Source organism: Blennius ocellaris (genome assembly GCF_963422515.1).
Source record: "Blennius ocellaris genome assembly, chromosome: 21".
Taxonomy (NCBI): domain Eukaryota; kingdom Metazoa; phylum Chordata; class Actinopteri; order Blenniiformes; family Blenniidae; genus Blennius; species Blennius ocellaris.
The window spans coordinates 12,536,281-12,555,331 of record NC_137670.1 but is presented as its reverse complement, the minus strand read 5'-3'; the positions used below and the strand labels follow the sequence as shown (position 1 = coordinate 12,555,331).

Genomic DNA, 19,051 nt, shown 5'->3' with positions numbered 1-19,051 from the left:
ATTTTTTTTAAATTTAATTAAATTATCTCATGAATTATCCTTAATAAAATGGTCTAAGTCACATCTTTGAACATAGAATTTGATACTTTAGGGGTAAAACAACATATTTATTCAATTAAGAATGCAGGCTATTTTAAGACATTTGGAAGAAAAAAAAAAGGCACTATGTTTTTGACACAACAGGATCTGAACCATCAAGGTTGTTCAATATTTTCTTATTTCAGGGTCTTGTTCCAGAACTTTTATATGAGGATGCGGGAAATCCGGCTGGCTCTCTGCCCTCAGTGATGTCTTTCGGTTGCACAAGGTAACTTTTAATAAAGCGGCAACTTTCAATAAACCTTGTAGCTGTGGCAGCATCTCACACTGGCACTACCAAACCAGCAGTGAGGGCGAGCTTCCTTCTTAAAGGCTCAGCTGTGCAGCCAGACAATCACTCAGGTGTTCCTCATTAACCAATCAGCGCTGAGCACAGTCCAAGCCAACCATCCTTCACCTTTCCCAGCTTTTCACTTTTCACTTCATATGTGTTTAATAGGTGTCCAGTGTGCTTATAATATTTGACGTGACGCAAATAAAAACATAAGAATAGCCGTTTATTTAGACGTAATACTGTGAAATCGGCAAAAAGCCACAGAAATGCTAATGAGCAGCAGGTTGCAGACCCCTGAACACATCTCAGAAAGTGAGGTGATATTATTCCATAGACCTGTACTATCAACTGAACCATAGGCAAATATTTTATTTGTATAATAGCCTTGATTATAAATTATTTTAAAAAATCACTTAAAATCTTGTTTCGGGAAAACAATGTTAATTTTGTTGCTTTTATTTATTTAATGTTCATTTAATAATTTAGTTGATTTGTTTGGTTTATCTCTGTTAAAGATGCCTAGAAATGACTGTTGTTTGTGGTTCTATATAAATAAAGTTGAATTTGATTTCATTGAGTTGAATTAATTGAATTTAAAATCCTTCTTTGGATCCGATCTGCGGTAACTGAGAAAGTTAGTGTTTTTGACTGCTCCTTTTTACAGCGATTCCCAAAATGCCATTGCAACTTCCACCCTCTGCAAATAAACCACTCAAAGTAAAGATGGTCAAATTTTGCCTTTCATCATGTAAATGAAAATCTGCTTGGTCATTAAATGATTTGTAACACTTGTCAAATAAAATATAAGAGACGTCTAAATATGCAGATAGTAAAAAAAAAAAAAAAAAGTATTTGATCTGTTTATTGGATGAAAGGTGAAATTGATGGAGAGTAATGGGTTCTGGTGATTTGGGTGATAGCATCCGTTTGCTTTAGTATGAAAACTCGTGACATATTGAGAAATGACAACAGAAATGCTCAAGGTAACCATGTCTCAGCCACTGCAGTCCATGACAGTCTGCTCTCCTCTCCGCTGCCATCTACTGAATTTACCACAACGTTTCGAGCTCTGGGAGTCCCCATCAGGGGACATGGTGAGTCTGGCTGTCACTGTATTCAGTGATGACATAATTCCTGCTCAAAGTCACACTTAATTTACACTATGGAGGGAGTACGTACCTACCTAGAGTCAGACTTTAGTTACACTTGCACTGCAGTGGCAGCCTGGGGATGGGATGGAGAATGAGTGTTAATCACAGAGGGAGAGGCTTATGTCGAGGGAAGACACAGAGAAACAGACAAAGAGCTGCAAATATTGTGGCCAGACTGTTTACCCAGTAAATAATCTTCTCAAATGAAACAGATCGACTTAAAATAATAGACTGAAAGATCTGTGTGTGAACTGCATGTGAGTGACGCAGCTCCTTAGCCTCCTCCAGGTCGTGTTTTCTATGCGTCCGATCATTTCAAAGGCATATGCTTGTCATGGATACGCAGGATTTGCTGACTGTTCAGATTCTATTGTTGGAGGAGCCACATGCTGTATCATTCCTACATGGGATCAATCGCCTGTTAAAGATGGTGTGATCTCCTGTTACACATAATTAGATGTATTGATCTCTTCTTAACCATTACTGAGTCCACAATGGGTGCATACAGTAGCTATGATGTCTTTTGGGGAAACTATATGATCCTGCAGCCTCTAGTTAGTGTGAACGCATCAGTTCATATTGGTAAAAAGCTTGACTGCAAACATTAATCTTTTATACTTAACTGTGTATGTATTAAATTTCTTCTGTAAGGTAAAAATCCGGCTTCATTATATTTGCAGTGATATGATGAGACGACACAGAAAGACACACAAACATGCGCGCACACACACACATGTATATCTATATATATATATATATATAGATATAGATATAGATACACATACACACACACGCACACACACACACACACACACACACACACACATACACACACACACACACACGCACACACATGCAAGACAATGTGGGACAAGTTTCACGTTGCTGCATGAGCCTAAACGCCGACAAAGAAGAGGATTGACAAGTGTTACCACATAGAAGACGCGTCACACAACTTACTTTACACAAGACGACTTTAAAAGGTAAACCTGGTTTTAGCCTGCTGCAATAAAGGGTGTGATGGCAGATACAATAAATATCCTGCTGTGGTCAGTAAGATTGCAAAGCATTTAGGGCTTTAAAGGTATTTGAACTAATAGTTTCTCCTAATCAGCATCCTGATTAAAGTACTACAACTTAGTAGGGAGTTGTAGTCACAAACTACAGCAGCTGACACTACAACATTGATCCTTCCAACAAGAATCAAGGTAAATCTAAATAATATTATGGATTTAGCTGAATATGCCTTTTTTTTATCCTTGAGAATGTCCTTGACCTGTGACAGTTGCACCACTTTTACTATTTTCTCCCTACTTTTTGCCTTTCTAATTCATAGAGGACAGATTGTGATGGTGGAACTGAAAGGAAAACACAGGAAGAACAAAGAGAAAGTCAAAGCGCCACCACAGGGGGAAAAAAAACACGAGTGTTCACAAAGAAACACAAAGAGAAGTGATAACAAACCACAACCACTGACAACAGCAAAAAAATAGACATAATTCAAAATAAATACAACTTAATCCTATGCAGATTAAAGAAATAATGCATTCAGGCTACAACACACGGACACACAAAATAACTGAAATTGACAAAACTGCTGCAAAACACTCCACAATAAATAGTAAATGACAGATGTACACACCAAGTTAGAAACACAAGAAATTAAAAAAAGCACAAGTCATACACAAAGTGAGCACGCGAGAGACAGAGATAGAGAGAGAGAGACAGAGAGAACCCAACATGACGGAGGTCCTTGAACACGTCTGAAGGAGTGATTTGAAGTGAGCAATCAAAAGAGGTGATTGACCGTTTGACCTTTAGTGAGCCATGCATGTAGCACCGGGTGCATTAGTACGTTAAATGGCCAAACAATCAAAAAGAAAGAAACAGAAAAGCAAAGACAACAAGTAGGAAGAAAACACACACACATCTTATGCATATAAATATATGTATATATATATATATATCAATAAAATAAATCACAAATGAAGCACACAAGAATGGTTTTAGACAGCATGAGAATCCCTCTTTAAAACATGAATGAGTGCAAATATTAACAATTATTAACACAATCTTTTTTTTCTCATTTTTATTGTTGATGTCCTAGAAAGTTGGTGCATTTTTTCTGCAAGTGTAGAAATAACTGCATGCTATTATTTTCACAGGCTCCATTCCGGATGTGGATGGTCCATCTGTCCGTCACAGAGCCTGATACACATGACCTTGTTATCAAATGCTTCGGAATCATGTTTCAGAGACAGCAAGGCAGAGATCAATTTCCTATGGTATTTACTGTAAGCACCAAGTACAATTAGTTTCTACAGTGTACGCAATAATGCAAAGTAACTATAGCATCAAGGACCATGGCCAAATGCACATAATGCCAGAGAACAAACTTCTAATAAGTCAGCCTAAGTGGAATCTTACTGACTAAAGCACTCCTGATTTGCTTTAAAGAGGGATATTTTGCGGCACTTAAATTGCCGTTTACACACTATAACCATTTAAAACTATAGCAACGTCAGCAACTTCTAAGTGAAAGGCTAGGACAGCTCAAGGCTCGCTTACCTGAGACAGCATGAAGCCACTTTTCAGTCAAATCTGTCATAGCATTTGTTTGTCTGCCTGCTCAGTAAGTGTTTCAGTCACCGAGTGCAGCGTATATATAAATTCATTTTTTAATTTCTATCCAGGTCACCACAGTATAAATACAAGAAAGGGCCTGAACTTTGGACGACACTAGGCACTGAAAGCATAGTCACACGGTCTAGGGAATAGTAATTTCAGATCCATTACACGCTCCAAGCATGATATTTTATGAGTCAGCGTTGTAATATCGCTGCTGATTGGTTTTCCTTTTTTAAATTTTGAATTTTTTTTTTAATGTTTGCTTGTTTTCAGCGCGCGATGTTTCAAGAGGTACTATCCCTCGACACGGATGGCGCCACTGACCCCAGTAACCTTGGGCCTTGGAAATATGACGTACAACACTGCACACAGTCACATCTGTGAGATGGCCAATGGATCCTTTTGCATTAAAAGCGACTTATGTACATGTACGTGTGCAAATCTTTAAACTGTGAACGACTCACTATTCTCAGCATGTACCCACAAATGTTTTGATCGCAGTGTGTACTTGTCCTTGCCAAGGTGGAGGTCTTTGGGGTTAGGGGCCGACATGAATAAAACACACTTGAAGGGAAAAGCAAAAATTAAGCCACACACGACAACACAAACACAACACTCAGACGGCATTGAGAGGACAGGGACACAGTGTATAACATGTAAGAATGAAAAAGCCCACATACACACGCGTGATATGACACAACCTGAAGAGAAAGACAACAACAACACAGAGGCACATCAGACAACGTGACCCGCCGTTCCCCTTCATTCATCTTCACTGTATGTTTTTATTAGTCAGTGACACAGGACACAACAACAGGATTATTATCACTTGAGCTACTGGATGTATTTGTGCATGTGGACTGTATGCAGGTTTCTTTTTTTTTTTTTTTTCACACACAGACACACATGCGCGCACACACACAGACACACACAGACACACACACAGACACACACAGAGACACACACAAGCACACACATTTGTGCCAATGTGTATATAATACAACAATCCCATTTCTTTTTTTTGCTTTTTTTTACACATCTTGTACATTGTTCATTGAGACTGTTCCTGAGTTAACAAAACATCATGATAAAGCAGATTTCTATGCATGTAAATTACTAGGCTGAAGTTAGCTTCCATTGTATGAAATACTATACAAATTAGATCAAGTATCCTAAAGTGCCATTAGCCAGTCATTCATGTTTCTGTGCTACCTAACCTTAGCTTGCAGCTTGATGTCACATTAAAACAGGCACACTTTCAGGCACAGGTAAGTCTACTTACAGGTGACACTTCAAACTCCATTGAACATGTGGACACAGCACTGTGGACATGTTGGTGTATTTGTGATTGAACTGCATCCATACTGTATGGCTGTGGTGAAGTGAGCGGGCGGGTGCTGCGATTGCAAAACGTGCTGTCTCGGAGAGAGCAAGATCGTGATGGGTTTTTTTTCCGTCAAAACTCGACTGCACTAGGGCTCTGATTGTGCTTTTAACTTTGGTCAGTGTTACCTCTGGGCTACGGTTTGATCCAGGAGGAGGTGGAGTTTGCATTGAGGTCCTGCTGTAACAGAGACCCTTCCATCTTATACCAATCCTCAGTCAGAGGGGAGTCTGGGCTGGGTGCCAGGGCTGCTGCCTCTAGTTTGTTGTCAACAAGGGGGTGTTGAGAGTTTGGAGGGAGTGTCAGGGAGTGTTTTGGTGCAGGTTGGCAGCAGTGGTGGTGGTTGGATTGCAGTAGTAAATGAATCGAGGTGTCAGGTTTTCATGAGCATGGAGATAATGTGCATGGGGTAGGAAAAAAAAGAAGGGGAGTTAAGGTGTAGCACAAATGAAAAGAAGGGGGAAGGGAGAAATGGGGGGTGGGGGGGGTTAAAGATGGAGAGGAAAACGAGCCGGGATGGGTAAATGAAAGGAAGGTTCGGGAGGAAAAGTTACCAAAAGGGGAAGGGAGGGGACAGGCCAAAACAAAAAAAGGACAATGCAAGGCAGGAGAGAGAGAGAGAGAGAAAAAGACAGGGAGAAACAGAAGTGACGAGAAGTAAATTAATGCATGGTCAACTGTCTGAGTCCAGAAGACAGAGAAAGACAGAGATCGTTTTTGAGCATGAATGAATGTGACATCATGGGACACAAAACCAAGTTTGCACACACACACACAGCATGAAGAGATGGACGACACGACAGAGGCAGAGTGGAAAGAAAGAAAAGAGGAGAGACGAAGAAGGACACGAACTCTTCTCCGACAGAAGGAGCGATATATGATTCCAAGCGGTGATGGAAACAGACAGCGTGAACGTGAAGAGGTGGAAACAAAGAGAGCAGAGCAGAAGAGCTTGGTGTGTGTGTGTGTGTGTGTGTGTGTGTGTGTGTGTGTGTGTGTGTGTGTGTGTGTGTGTGTGTGTGTGTGTGTGTGTGTGTGTGTGTGTGTGTGTGTGTGTGTGTGTGTGTGTGTGTGAGAGAGAGAGAGAGAGAGCGAGAGACAGAGAGACAGTAGATGGGTGTGTGTTTTTTTGTGTTTTACATCTATTAATGAGGTCTTCAATACTAATTTCACATTTCCATTCAACCAACCTTTCTTAAATGTTTGAGTCATACAGGAAACTACACATGCCTCGTCTGCATTTAACTGCACACTGGATGGAAAATATGTTTACGTCGTGCCTGGCATCTTGCTGTGTGGCTCTGTTTACATGAAAACTGTACATATCGGTTCCCGGTGTGAAACATACCTTTCCGCACATTCCCATCTGTGGCACGGAATTCCCTGGTGTTGAGTAGGAAGCAGGCCCGGTCCTGCTGGTAGCGCTCCCGGGTCGGCCCCCGACCAATCGGGCTCCTCTCGTCCGGACTCAGCACCTGGTCGATGGTGGGGCAGTCCTCGTTCGCCAGGGCAGCCGAGGCCGCGTCCCCGTTCTGCTTGGAGTCTAAATGAGGCAAAACAAATGGAAAGAAACACAGAGACTTACTGCCTGAGCAAAAAATATTATAGAATAGAATAGAATAGACTTTATTAATCCCAGGGGGAAATTGCTTATGATGTTACTCTATTTACACAAAGGTTAGTGTGTGTCATATAACCGGTTATGGCCACAGACAGGGATTGCAAGTTAGCTCAGGCTATAAATGTGTGTGGTTCTGATTATACTACAGGCTAATCCCTGTACAAATAAAATAGACAGTTTGACAAAAGTGTCAAGTAGATAGTTTATTGCCAAAATAGAAATCCTTTTGGAAAATATAAGACCATACCAAGTGTGTTTGTGTGGTTTCTAGTGGAAATGTGACGCCCAGTGAAAGAAAAACATACTTAGGTTTTATGGAATCTTGAATAATAATAATCAACCTCTTTTTTCTTCACACAGCACCAGCAAAAAACGCATATTTAGAATTGTACTACTGGATTGACTTGATCTGAGTTATTTTGTTTGTAGAATCAAAAAACCGTGAAATTAGAGCATGTCTGCCCCTTCGACTCGACTTTGAAATCTGGCTTTTCTTGAATATTATGGTGAGTTTTTTTGGGTTTTTTTAACAACACTGAGAAGCTGATGTTACTGCTGTGTGATATGCAGGTGAACTGCATGGCGGCATAATCCAAAAACACGCATATGAGGTTGATTGGGGACTCTAAATTGTCCCTTGGTGTGTTTGTGGAATAAAGGATAAACATTTCCACTGAAAACACACCTTATAACCTACTGCCTCCTCATCATATTTATTCAATAGTGGCATTCAGTCCACAATCCCATAACATGGCTTTGTCTTCAATTATTAAAGACGGCACCATGAAGGAAATAATCATTACGTTTATATATGCAGTCTGCCTAAGCTTCAGTAAACCATGAAGTCATGACCGCCCCATAAAACTGTCAAACATGTCAAGTGGCTGCTAATGTTCTTCAGTGATTGGAAATGACTTCTGCTGCTGCTGCTGCAGTCACCCACGTGTTGAGGGAGGCATTATGGTAAAATATGCCACTTAGTGTGTGTGTGTGTGTGTGTGTGTGTGTGTGTGTGTGTGTGTGTGTGTGTGTGTGTGTGTGTGTGTGTGTGTGTGTGTGTGTGTGTGTGTGTGTGTGTGTTGCGATGCAGAATGATGATACTGCAGAAAAGCTTGAAGGATGCAACTTCTTCAGAAAAAAAAAATAAAAGGAAAAATGCACTGAGATCATGTCCAAAAGGCCTGGAAGGAAGCCAAGTAGACAAGATGTAGTAAAAGCACTAATGAAACCAATTTTTCTTTTCACTTTCTGATGACTAAGCCAGTGAACTAATGCATTAAAGGTGCATTATTGTTGCATGTGAGTGACGCCTGCTGCAGCAGCATGTGGGAAGCCAGCGAAGAGCCAAATTACCGCTTCTCCTGATTTTACTGCAAATGCCAGGGAGAAAATATGTGAAGTCAGCCCAAATTGAGATGCATTAAGCTCTTTTAATAGATAATTGAGTTCATTTTCCGTCCACAGTGTTTGTTCTTCACCGACAGATGGGTGCCTGAAGGCAACTGTGGACTCACTCGCTGATCATAAATTACACAGGAATTCTGATGGGCCAGGCTTTCTGCAGGATGGCACAAGATTCAACTATGGATCACTTTTTCATAATTCTCCCAATTATTTCTCTTGAAACTTTGGCACTGCTGAATCTCCACTGGACCTCTGAGTTCATTGTTGGTAACTATCCAAACTTGTATTTAATGAAAGTGTTTGATACATTAATTAATCACATTTTTCAGGCCTTTCACCATGGAAATAAAAAAAAAAAAAATAAATCTCACCTCTGTTGATCTCTATAATCTCTTCTTGAGCGAGGGGACAGTCACCCCCGATGCCTCCAGACCCCATAACTCCACCCAAGACATTTCCCAAGAGCCTCTGAGGCGATGCGGTAGCCATTGCCAGAGCGTCTGGCTTGCAGTAGTTGGGCGACCCTGGCTGCGGCGCTCTGGGGATATGTTTGTTCTTCTTTTTGGGCAGCTTTTGTTTGGCCATGGCCAGAGAGTAGTACATGCCGAAGTTGTTGACAATGACAGGTACAGGCATAGCAATGGTTAGCACACCAGCCAAGGCACACAGCGCTCCCACCAGCATCCCTGACCATGTCTCCGGATACATGTCTCCGTAGCCCAGCGTGGTCATGGTCACAACGGCCCACCAAAATCCAATGGGGATGTTCTTGAAGTTGGTGTGGGCGCTCGCCGTCGGGTCGTCTGGGTCGGCGCCGATTCGTTCAGCATAGTAGATCATAGTGGCGAAGATGAGGACACCGAGGGCCAAGAAGATGATGAGCAGGAGAAATTCGTTGGTGCTGGCGCGCAGGGTGTGGCCGAGGACGCGGAGACCCACAAAGTGGCGCGTGAGCTTGAAGATTCGAAGGATGCGGACGAATCGGACAACGCGGAGGAACCCCAGGACGTCCTTGGCAGCTTTGGAGGACAGACCGCTCAGGCCGACCTCCAGGTAGAAGGGCAGGATGGCGACAAAGTCGATGATGTTGAGGGTGCTCTTGAAGAATTCTAACTTGTCTGGGCAGAAGGTGACTCGCAGCAAGACTTCGATGGTGAACCATATGACGCACACGCCCTCCACATACGTCAACCAGCTGTCAGTCACCACCTCGTATACAATCTCCTCGTGGGTCATGTTGCCCACCGTGATGTTCTCCGTCTTGTTGATGATGGTGTTGAAGGCCTCGTGCGTCTCCATGCAGAAAGTGGAGATGGAGATGAGAATGAAGAATAGGGAGCCAAACGCCACGTACTGGTAGAGAGAAAACAAACCAAAAGGGGAGAATGGGGAAAGGAGAAAGAGAAAACTGTTAAAAGATGCATTTCTTTAAAAGACAAACAAAGAAAGGCAAGTACAAAAAAGCTATGGCATGTATTAAGTAAAAACAAGGGAAATCAAGCTGTTTCAGTCCAACCCTGAATTTCACAAGAGAAATTCCACATCCACAGATTTGTTATAAAATGCAGTAGGTTGTTTTAATCTAACCACCACAATGTTTCAACATATGTGTATACAATGATTGTGAAACTGCACACAAACAAACTACAGCACATCCTCTGATGAGAGTCACAATAAATGTTCTCATTAAAAAAAAGTTTCTAAATTATACTTGCATTGCAACCAGCTTAAATATTTAATATATTCTAAATGAATTCTAGATGTAGGGTTCTGTGTATGATATCCTTTGTTGCACTTATAGGACAAAAAAAGTGGCACCTGAATTACATAAATTAAAAAAAAAAAATCACTGGTGTGTGATACAAGCAAAACTGTTTTACACAGCATGTGGAGGCAAATAAAACAAATGAAAAGCATGACTGATATATAGAAACATTTGAAAGATTGAAGGAAGCTGGATACAATGGAAACGTCACAGTGGAGCTGACGGAATAGGAAAAAAATAAACAAATAAACTATCATCTGTATGTCATAGCAAACAAGTGAGATGTGCCTCTTTTATTCCCACGGCTCACGGTGTTTTCTCTCTAACATGTCACAACACTGTCGTTTCCTGAAAAAGTGACATTTATTAACAGACATACGGTAAGATGTAATGTCAGGCTTGTAAACTTAAGAGTACATCTCAGTGGGGAGGGTTGTTTTTTTGTTTTTTTGTAAACATAATTACTCACCATTTATAAAAGCAACAATGTTTAAAACATTGGCATAATTTTTTAATGCCGATTTCACAGTGGCCCTTCCTGCCTCTTGGCTTGACTGACAGTCGGAGTACATTGCCGGTGCCACAAGTGACGTTACCCTTCAGCCCAGTCATCACATCACTTAGTCTACTTTAGTTGTCTGTTTAAATTACATTTTCTTATGAGAAGCAGAGAAATGTGTTCAAATACTTCATATCTGGAGGCATAGTTGTGCATTTATCCCTTAGATTAAGGCTATATTTGGAATAACTTCAAATATTTTCGAAACAGTTGTACAAATACAACAGTAATAGATGTTGAGTTTTGTTTTAATATTTTTATATATATATATATATATATATATATATATACATATATATATATATATATATTATTAAATCTTTGAAACGTGACATACAACATACTACCGGAATTTTTCTTTTTAACTGAACACAAAAGAAACCAAAAATTATATTTAAAAAAACAAAAACAACGTGCACTTTCAGGAAAAAAAAATAAATCTATGCAGTTGTATTTTTGTAAAGTGTAAACTATGTCGTACCTTAAATTAGATTAAGTTGTGTCTCGTATTATTTGAACATTTAAGTATGTGTCCCAGTCTCTGGTCCCAGATATCATCTGGTATCTGTACGCCCTGTTCAGTTTCCCAGTATGCTTTAATGGTGTTTGTTGAGGTGGGGGCTACCTTCTGCAGTGAGTTATACAAATGTGAATTTCTATTTTCAGATCCTGCCAGATGTTGAGTTTTAATGCAGGTTATATGTGTTGTTTTGGAGCTATTCTTTGTTAAACATGTAATGCTGTTGTTCTTGAAGGAGTTTGTTAAAGCAGTATAGTAAATTAGGATCAATTACACACAGTGATCTTGAATTGTATTTATAAAATGTTTAAAATAGGCCTTTCCAAAGATAATATCTTAGTGTTATTCTTCCTCCATGTGGCATGTGTTCTGTGCTTCAGTGTGTGTTTGCTTCCAAAATGTTGTCCTCAAGATAACTTTCCTGGACAGACAGAAAAAGAATAAAGTTATAACAGTATCCCACCGCAGAGAGCTTTGTTTTCACAGCGAGTTTGTTTTTCAGGTTTGCTTCTCTTTTTCATTACTCAGAGCCAATTTTCTTAACACTGGCCATCTGTGTGATCTGCAAGCTCACTATATGTACCCAAGCTTATTATTCCACTGTAGCTCATTCAATTGTCAGCGAATCAATTACAGTGGCGTGATAACACCAGTGTGCGAGCGGCTACTGCACAATCTCTCCCCATTGCGGTCCCTTCCGACAAGCCCCACGGTGTATTTATAGATGCAGTATACTTTGTGCTTTACCAAATAAATAATAAAACACAGACATGGCCTGAAGAGCAAAAGAGAAAGGTAATTCATACTTGAGTGGAGCCCATATATATAAGAAGGCTGAGTGCCCTCAGTGTATTGTGCGTGTCGCCGTGTATTTTCAACATTATGCACTTATGTAATATGGGCAGCATCATACTTATAGGAACCAGCTTCACTCATCGTGTCTTGAAAGTTCCCAGTCCTCTGAGAATACCCCTGGCTCAAGGAGCCGCATCTGTACGGAGTTTGCATGTTCTCCCTTTGCATCCTCCAGTTCCCTCCCACAGTCCAAAAACATGCATTTGAGGATAATTGGTTAGTGTCGTCCACCGATTGGCTCAAGTGGCTTGTGGCCCCGAGGTGGACTGAGCGTTGTAGCAGAAAGATGGATGGCTGGATACTCCCACTTCTCTCCCTCTTTTCTTTGAATTGGAAATTGGATGAAAGCCTACACATATTCTCTCTAAGTGCCTTCAGGACAGAAGCAGACTAAGCGGAAGAGTTAATACTCTGAGCCGCTGTGTTTATTGAGGAGATTAGCAGATGAAAAAAAAAAAAGAAAAAAAGTGAGAAAGTCAGAAAAAGTCCATGTCCAGTCAGTTGACAGCTTTGAGGTCCATTTTGCAGGAGGTAACATCGGGAGTCTCTCTTTTTATTTGAAGTCGCTGAAAATCATCAATTCTTCTGTTTTCTCCTGCTTTGTCAGTCTTGAAACCGTCCGTCCTCCTTCCCCCACACTCCCTCTCACTCTGGCCTTTTTTTTTTTTCCTACCCCTCTCCTCTTCCTCCACTTGTCCCTCCTTTCCTTCTCCATCTCTGTTCCCTACCTCTTTTTCTCCTCTGCCATGTTTCTCACTAGTCGGTGTCTGACCTACTTTCTCAGATTGCTGCAGTGCTCCTCTCTTCTGTATCATGAAAACACACACACGGGCACACACAGCGAGCTTCTCAATCATCCTCCTACTTGTACCCCCATAATTCCACCACCACCACCACCACCACCCCCCATCCCGGGGAACCAGGAAGGCACCAGCGGGACCGACTCACGACGGTCCCTCATTGGTTGAGCACCAGAAAGTCTTCCCATGTACAAATCAGGGCAATAAGGAGAGTTTTGCCCTGAGGTGTTCTGCTCGTATTCTTTTTATGTTACTGTTGTGATTATGATGACATTAATGATGTAAGTAATACAATAACAATCGGCCTGATCAGATGCAATGAAATACTAGAGGATCGTCAGATGTGTCGGATCTGTTTTTGCACTGAGCTGTTTTTTTTTTGTGCTTTTTTTTGTTTGTTTTATTTGTTTGCTGACTTGAGAGAGTCCAAAAACAAAAGAGCGGCAAATCTGCAGCGCCGTTGTGTCATCTATGTAGGCTACACAGGTGGAGACACAAGAGGAGGTGGACAGGTGGGAGGGAGACCAGACGATGTGGATCCATGCGTAGAGAAGCACAGAGGGAAGAAGAGAAAAATTGAAGCAGTCCAAAAGAAAGGACGGCGTATAAGACAAGTGAGAGACGACGAAGGCCGAATCCCAAAACTTTCTTCCAAAGTCCAAACGCTTGAGTTTTCTCAGACTTTAGCAACGGTAGCTCGTCGTTGCGATGATGTCGATGTGATATGACTGTGTCATGGACGGAGGACAAGCGAGAAGACAGGACGGATGACAGAAAGGAAAGTGAGAGAAAGCGTGAGAAGCAGAAAAAAACAGAAGCGATCAATCAAGAGACTGAAGGCTAACAGTAAATGACAGGCTCTTGCCATAAAAGCAACTTCTGTCAACAAGTGCGACAAACAGAGCCCTCAGCATTTTAGTCCAATATCTTAACCCTTCAAATCACTTGATTTTGAAACTGCAAGCACTTGCACGTAAAAGTACTTTACTGCAATGATATTTGACTGGAAACGCTTTAAATATCACCTGATTAAAGCTTGAAGCTGTTAAACTCTGACATCAAATTAGATACACATGAGGTTACAGGTATAATATAATACAGGACTGAAATTCCTATAATAAGAAATACGAAAATAAATTAGATATATAAATAGTTTTGATAGATTTGTCTGCAGGCCTACTTGTGCAAAGAACTTTATTAAAGATGCATAAAGACATCACAATAGGGACTGAAGTACGTTTATGTTTACATTGCTCAAATTGTACTCAGCTACAAGTAAAAGTACTTTAAGAAAAAAAATACACTTTTCAATAAGTAGAGAGTCCCTCCCTTAATGGCTACAAATATCAAATTGTGGAGATTTAAAGGTAGCAACCTTAATTACGTGACGTAAACTGTAATGCTCAGTAGACTACTAAATTACAGTAATGTGAGTATGTGTAATATTGACAATCAATCAATTTCTCTTCGTAGCTCGGTGGCTTATAAGGCCGTATCAATCATCTCTGCAGTTGAAAATACGTTTCCAAATGCAGAGGATAACTTAATATGAACTTTTGAAATGCAATGAATGCACCTGAATAGACATTTTAAAAAATTATGATTTAAAAAAATGCTCCTTACGTTGTCAACAATAGCAATCTCACAGTTTTTATTTCACATCTCATTTTCTTTCTTCTGATTAGATTCAACAATGGAACGATTTCATTAAAGTCTTCATTTTAAAACAGTAAGACAGTACTAGTGTGGCTCATAAGTGCTACATACTGAATTAAACCATTAACTTCCGTATTTTGTCCACGGAGTTGCCACTGAAACAAAAGTCGACTGCCCTGTTGAACATTTAGTAAACCCCTTCACTGAAGCAGAATTTTCTATAGATTATTTCTCCTGTCTTATCTGCCAAAGTACAAACACACAAGGACACAGGAGATTTCTGATGCCACTGCAAATCCTCCCCTGATTTCCAGATCCACTCTCGTCTTTTAAATTAAACTTTAGTGTCGGCTGTTGTCACTGGGGGGAAAATCTTATCCACACAGGAAATCACCCATCTGTATTTCAATCTGAGAATCTGAAACTGAAATGCAAAACGGTTTCCTGGATGACAGTGAAGAACCAGCGTGTGCCGGCGGAGCTTGACCTAATAATGACAGCTCTACGTGTCCAATGAAAAACAAATATTCACTCAGGACTGAGTGTTACTACTGCGAGCAGCTTTGATCTCCCATGCTTTACTTCAATTAGTCTGACCACAGTTAGTTAAAAGCTACAATTGAATGTTGCCACTGATAAAACAAAAGGTTAATTCATGGTGGAAGTAATTGAATTGCACAGTATTTTAGGACGGCAGAGTACAGTGGATTAGAATGGAGATCTGAACATCGAATCGATACTGATCAATTCATCACAGCAGCCAGCCTTTTTTAAATATGCAGCAGCATGTCGAGCAGAGGGCTCCTGTCTGGTGGGGAGGGGAGAAGAAGCACTTCCACTGCCTCACCATTAATAAAAATGCTATTACAGTGATTCACCGAAGGCTGCATGTAGCGCACAGGTGAGGGCCGACTGTATGCGTATACATCTGTTGGTGAAAGTGTCCGGGAGAAGTGTGTCTGTGGACGTGACTCACAATGTGAGAGAGACAAAACAGCCTATGGGCACAGGAGGAGTGTGTGCTGATCACAGATAGCGAGTGGTCGCTGCATGAGCACTGCATTGAGGTGATGGAGAGGAATGAGAGGAGAGACAGAGAGAAAGAAAGAGGTGGATGAAGATGATAAAAGGAGGAGTAGCGATCTGTCACTTCACACTTATTTATCTCCTCGGGCACTTTGTCTCTGCGCTCAACCCCGATCCTCCCATCGCTGCAACATGAAGGTATGCGACGGTGGGTGGTGTGTGTGTGTGTGTGTGTGTGTGTGTGTGTGTGTGTGTGTGTGTGTGTGTGTGTGTGTGTGTGTGTGTGTGTGTTTTCCTGGTCTGAACAGCCATAGTAATTCCCTGAATTTAGCATTTAGACGCACGCTGTGATCCCGGCCGGATGCGTAAATGTGCCGGATTCCATACAGGAAAGCTGCAGCCCACTGACCTTCAAGGTCCAATAGAGTTCAATAGAGCCCCCCCACATTCACTGGAGAGACTCTGAAATTAGATTTGAAAAGATCATCAACAGAAATTCAAAAGAGCGTGAGCCAGAGAAGGCGAGAGAAGCAATGTCAGAGTGACAGAGAGAGAGAGATAGACAGAGAGACGGAGAGAAAGAGACAGAGAGACAGAGAGAGAAAGCGAGAGAGAGAGAGAGAGAAAGCGAGAGAGAGAGAGAGAGAGAGAGAGAGAGCGTTGATTGTACTTCGATGAATGAGTGAAGAAGAGAGGGTGAAGGAATGGAGGTGTAGGAGATGAACGGATGAGCTTAGGAGACAATGATGCGACTCTCACCAATCAAGGGGGAAAGAGTGGGGCGACGGAGAGGGAGATTGCAATAAAGAGATGGAGAAGAAGAAGAAGAAAAGGGGAGGTGTTGGGAGCACACGAATGTAAGTGATATAACCAAGGAGAGATTGTCGGAGCTGATATTAGCCCTACAGGCGTTTTTGCATGCATGGCGGTGCGCTGCGCTCTTCCTTAACGGGACCCTAGTGGCGCTGTGTTTACTGCGGCACCATCCAGAAGAGCTTTATCATTACAGTATTACCACAGCCCTGCCGGGCTCTCTGTCACCATGACAACCACTGCGTTAGCCTCTGCTTTCAGGCACCAAGGACAAGACTAAGCCAAATACTGCTCCTACAGCCGGTGTAAAGGGCTGAATATAGACAAGCGAGAGCCAGATTGTGATCGGTCGATCCAGCGGCTGATTGTTCAAAAAAGACTGTAATTTGTCAGGTCAAGGGTGAGTGACCTTGACAGGGATACACAAAGACAGAAATTCTTATTAGCAGGGCTTTTGTTCAGCGTACACCAATGGTGATGTTTGGTCGGCGTTCGTATGGCGAACGGTGACCTGCACCGTGACGTACTGGGAGTCTTTTCCAGAGGGCAAAGCCAATGGGAGCCCACTGCTCCAGAGTCAGCAATGATAAGGAGACATTGAAGGATGATAGGAAATCTGCACGTGAATGAGGCATGAAAAATGAAGGTTTTTAACGACGTGAAATACAGAACACTCTCCTGAAGGGCAGACCGAGCGCTGGTTCAGACCAGGATTGGGTGATTAATCTATTATCTTAGGTGAATGACTGTAGCAATCACTCAGAGACATCCAAAGTAACCACTTAGCCTGCACTGTGAGTTTAACCTTGAGTCTGCTACAGAAATAGTCTTAAATCATGCCATCGTTACTGCAGAGTATTGTTCAAATCAAAGGTTTTAGTGATTTGGACTGAGATCACAGAAAAAACAAGGCAAAATAGGCACGAACAAGACAAAAACAATTAAAATGTCACAAGAGGAAGAGTTCCCTTCAAGGACATTGGTTGTGAAATGGACAAAACTGAGTGGAATGGCAGAGGGAGGAATGGACGCTGAGCAAGAGAGAGAGAGAGAGAGAGAGAGAGAGAGCACCACTGCAAAGTGTTGTATTTTTTTTTCTACATGTTGAATTATGAATACCTTCAGTGGCTTTTAGCCATTTATGACCCTCAACCTCAAGGCTCTTCCATGTGTTTCAGCTATGCTGGCATGAATCTAACAGTGTTAATCACAGTGGTATCAGGCAGAGTTAAAACCACACAGAAAATAACTGACTGCAATTATCTACTGTATTACCGTCATTCATTTGAGGTTCCGGTGGCCTCAAGGTGAACATTTATGATTTGGTCACCTTAAATTGTAGTTTTTTTACATTGACTAACTTAAATGTCTAAAAAGATTTAAGGTATTGTGTGTGTGATGTGCTTGGGTGTGCGTGTGTGTGTGTGTGTGCACGTCTGAATTAAGAGATAAAAGGAAATCGTATAACTGGTTTATCTGAGCACTGTCCAGCTGATACTGTATACACATGCACACTCAAGCGCTATGTGAATGGGCAATACAATCAGAAGTGTGCTTTATTGTGTTGATCGAAATAAAAGTATTCTGATTTGAAAAAAGGAAAAATATTTCTACTGTGCATCATATGTTAACAACAGGCAAAGTTTAGAGTAGCTATACTTTATGAAGACAAGATTTGACATTGTGTAAGTATTTTTGTTTACAGTGTAAACAAAAAAAAAACTAACCACGACGCTATTCTTTCTTGATGTATCTACAGTATTTTTATCTATTCATCTATGTGTGATGCTGCCGTGTCAAATGGAGCAAATTCGACACGGTGAAATCCATCACAGGACAAACTCAGAGAAACAAACAACCACACACACACCTGAGGGGAACTTAGATTTAATTTAATTAACCTCAAATCCATGTTTTTGGACTGTAAGACGAGACCTGGAGAAAATGCTCACAAACTCTTCTTTCTGAATTCTTTGGATAAAATATTTAGCGATGAATTGATATGATTGTGCCTTCCAAAATTTTTTTTAAAAAAATTCACATTCTTAAAGCTTTATTATATCTACTATATATTTTGCACTAACCAAAATATTATTATTAAAACTTTGATGAAAATGCAAAACGCTGAGAAAATTGAAGGGCAAAAATATAAATGTTTGAATTCAGATCATTTGACTTTCTGGGATTAACTTTGCATCAACAACGTATCTTACAGTAAGAATGTAGTGCTGCATTAAATCAGCTTGCTTTTATTTCACTCAACTCATCATGTCAGCATCTATGATAGGAAAAAGTAAACAATACAGATTTGTTGAGTTTTGGCGATGTGATTTGGCTGTGTCTCAGTAAATGAAGGGCTCCCTGACAACTAATCATAGGAGACTGACAATGGAGCAGAAAACAACAGCGCAGAAGATATCGTGCTGGTTTGATTCCTTTCCATTCCCACTCAGTTGAAGCCACCAACATGGACGGACCACAGCGGGATCTGAGACA

The 19,051-nt window shown here is 41.1% G+C and overlaps 1 protein-coding gene across 1 annotated transcript in view; it reads right to left on the bottom strand.

The window, feature by feature from the left end:
- Window positions 1-19,051, bottom strand: part of LOC308146068 (voltage-gated potassium channel KCNC1-like) — a 51,060-nt gene that overhangs the window by 14,436 nt on the left and 17,573 nt on the right. Inside the window, 3 exon segments of the mRNA XM_080517715.1 lie at window positions 1,557-1,597; window positions 6,885-7,079; window positions 8,933-9,914. Of these exon segments, the coding sequence (XP_080373841.1) occupies window positions 1,563-1,597; window positions 6,885-7,079; window positions 8,933-9,914 (1,212 nt within the window). The 3' untranslated portion in view covers window positions 1,557-1,562.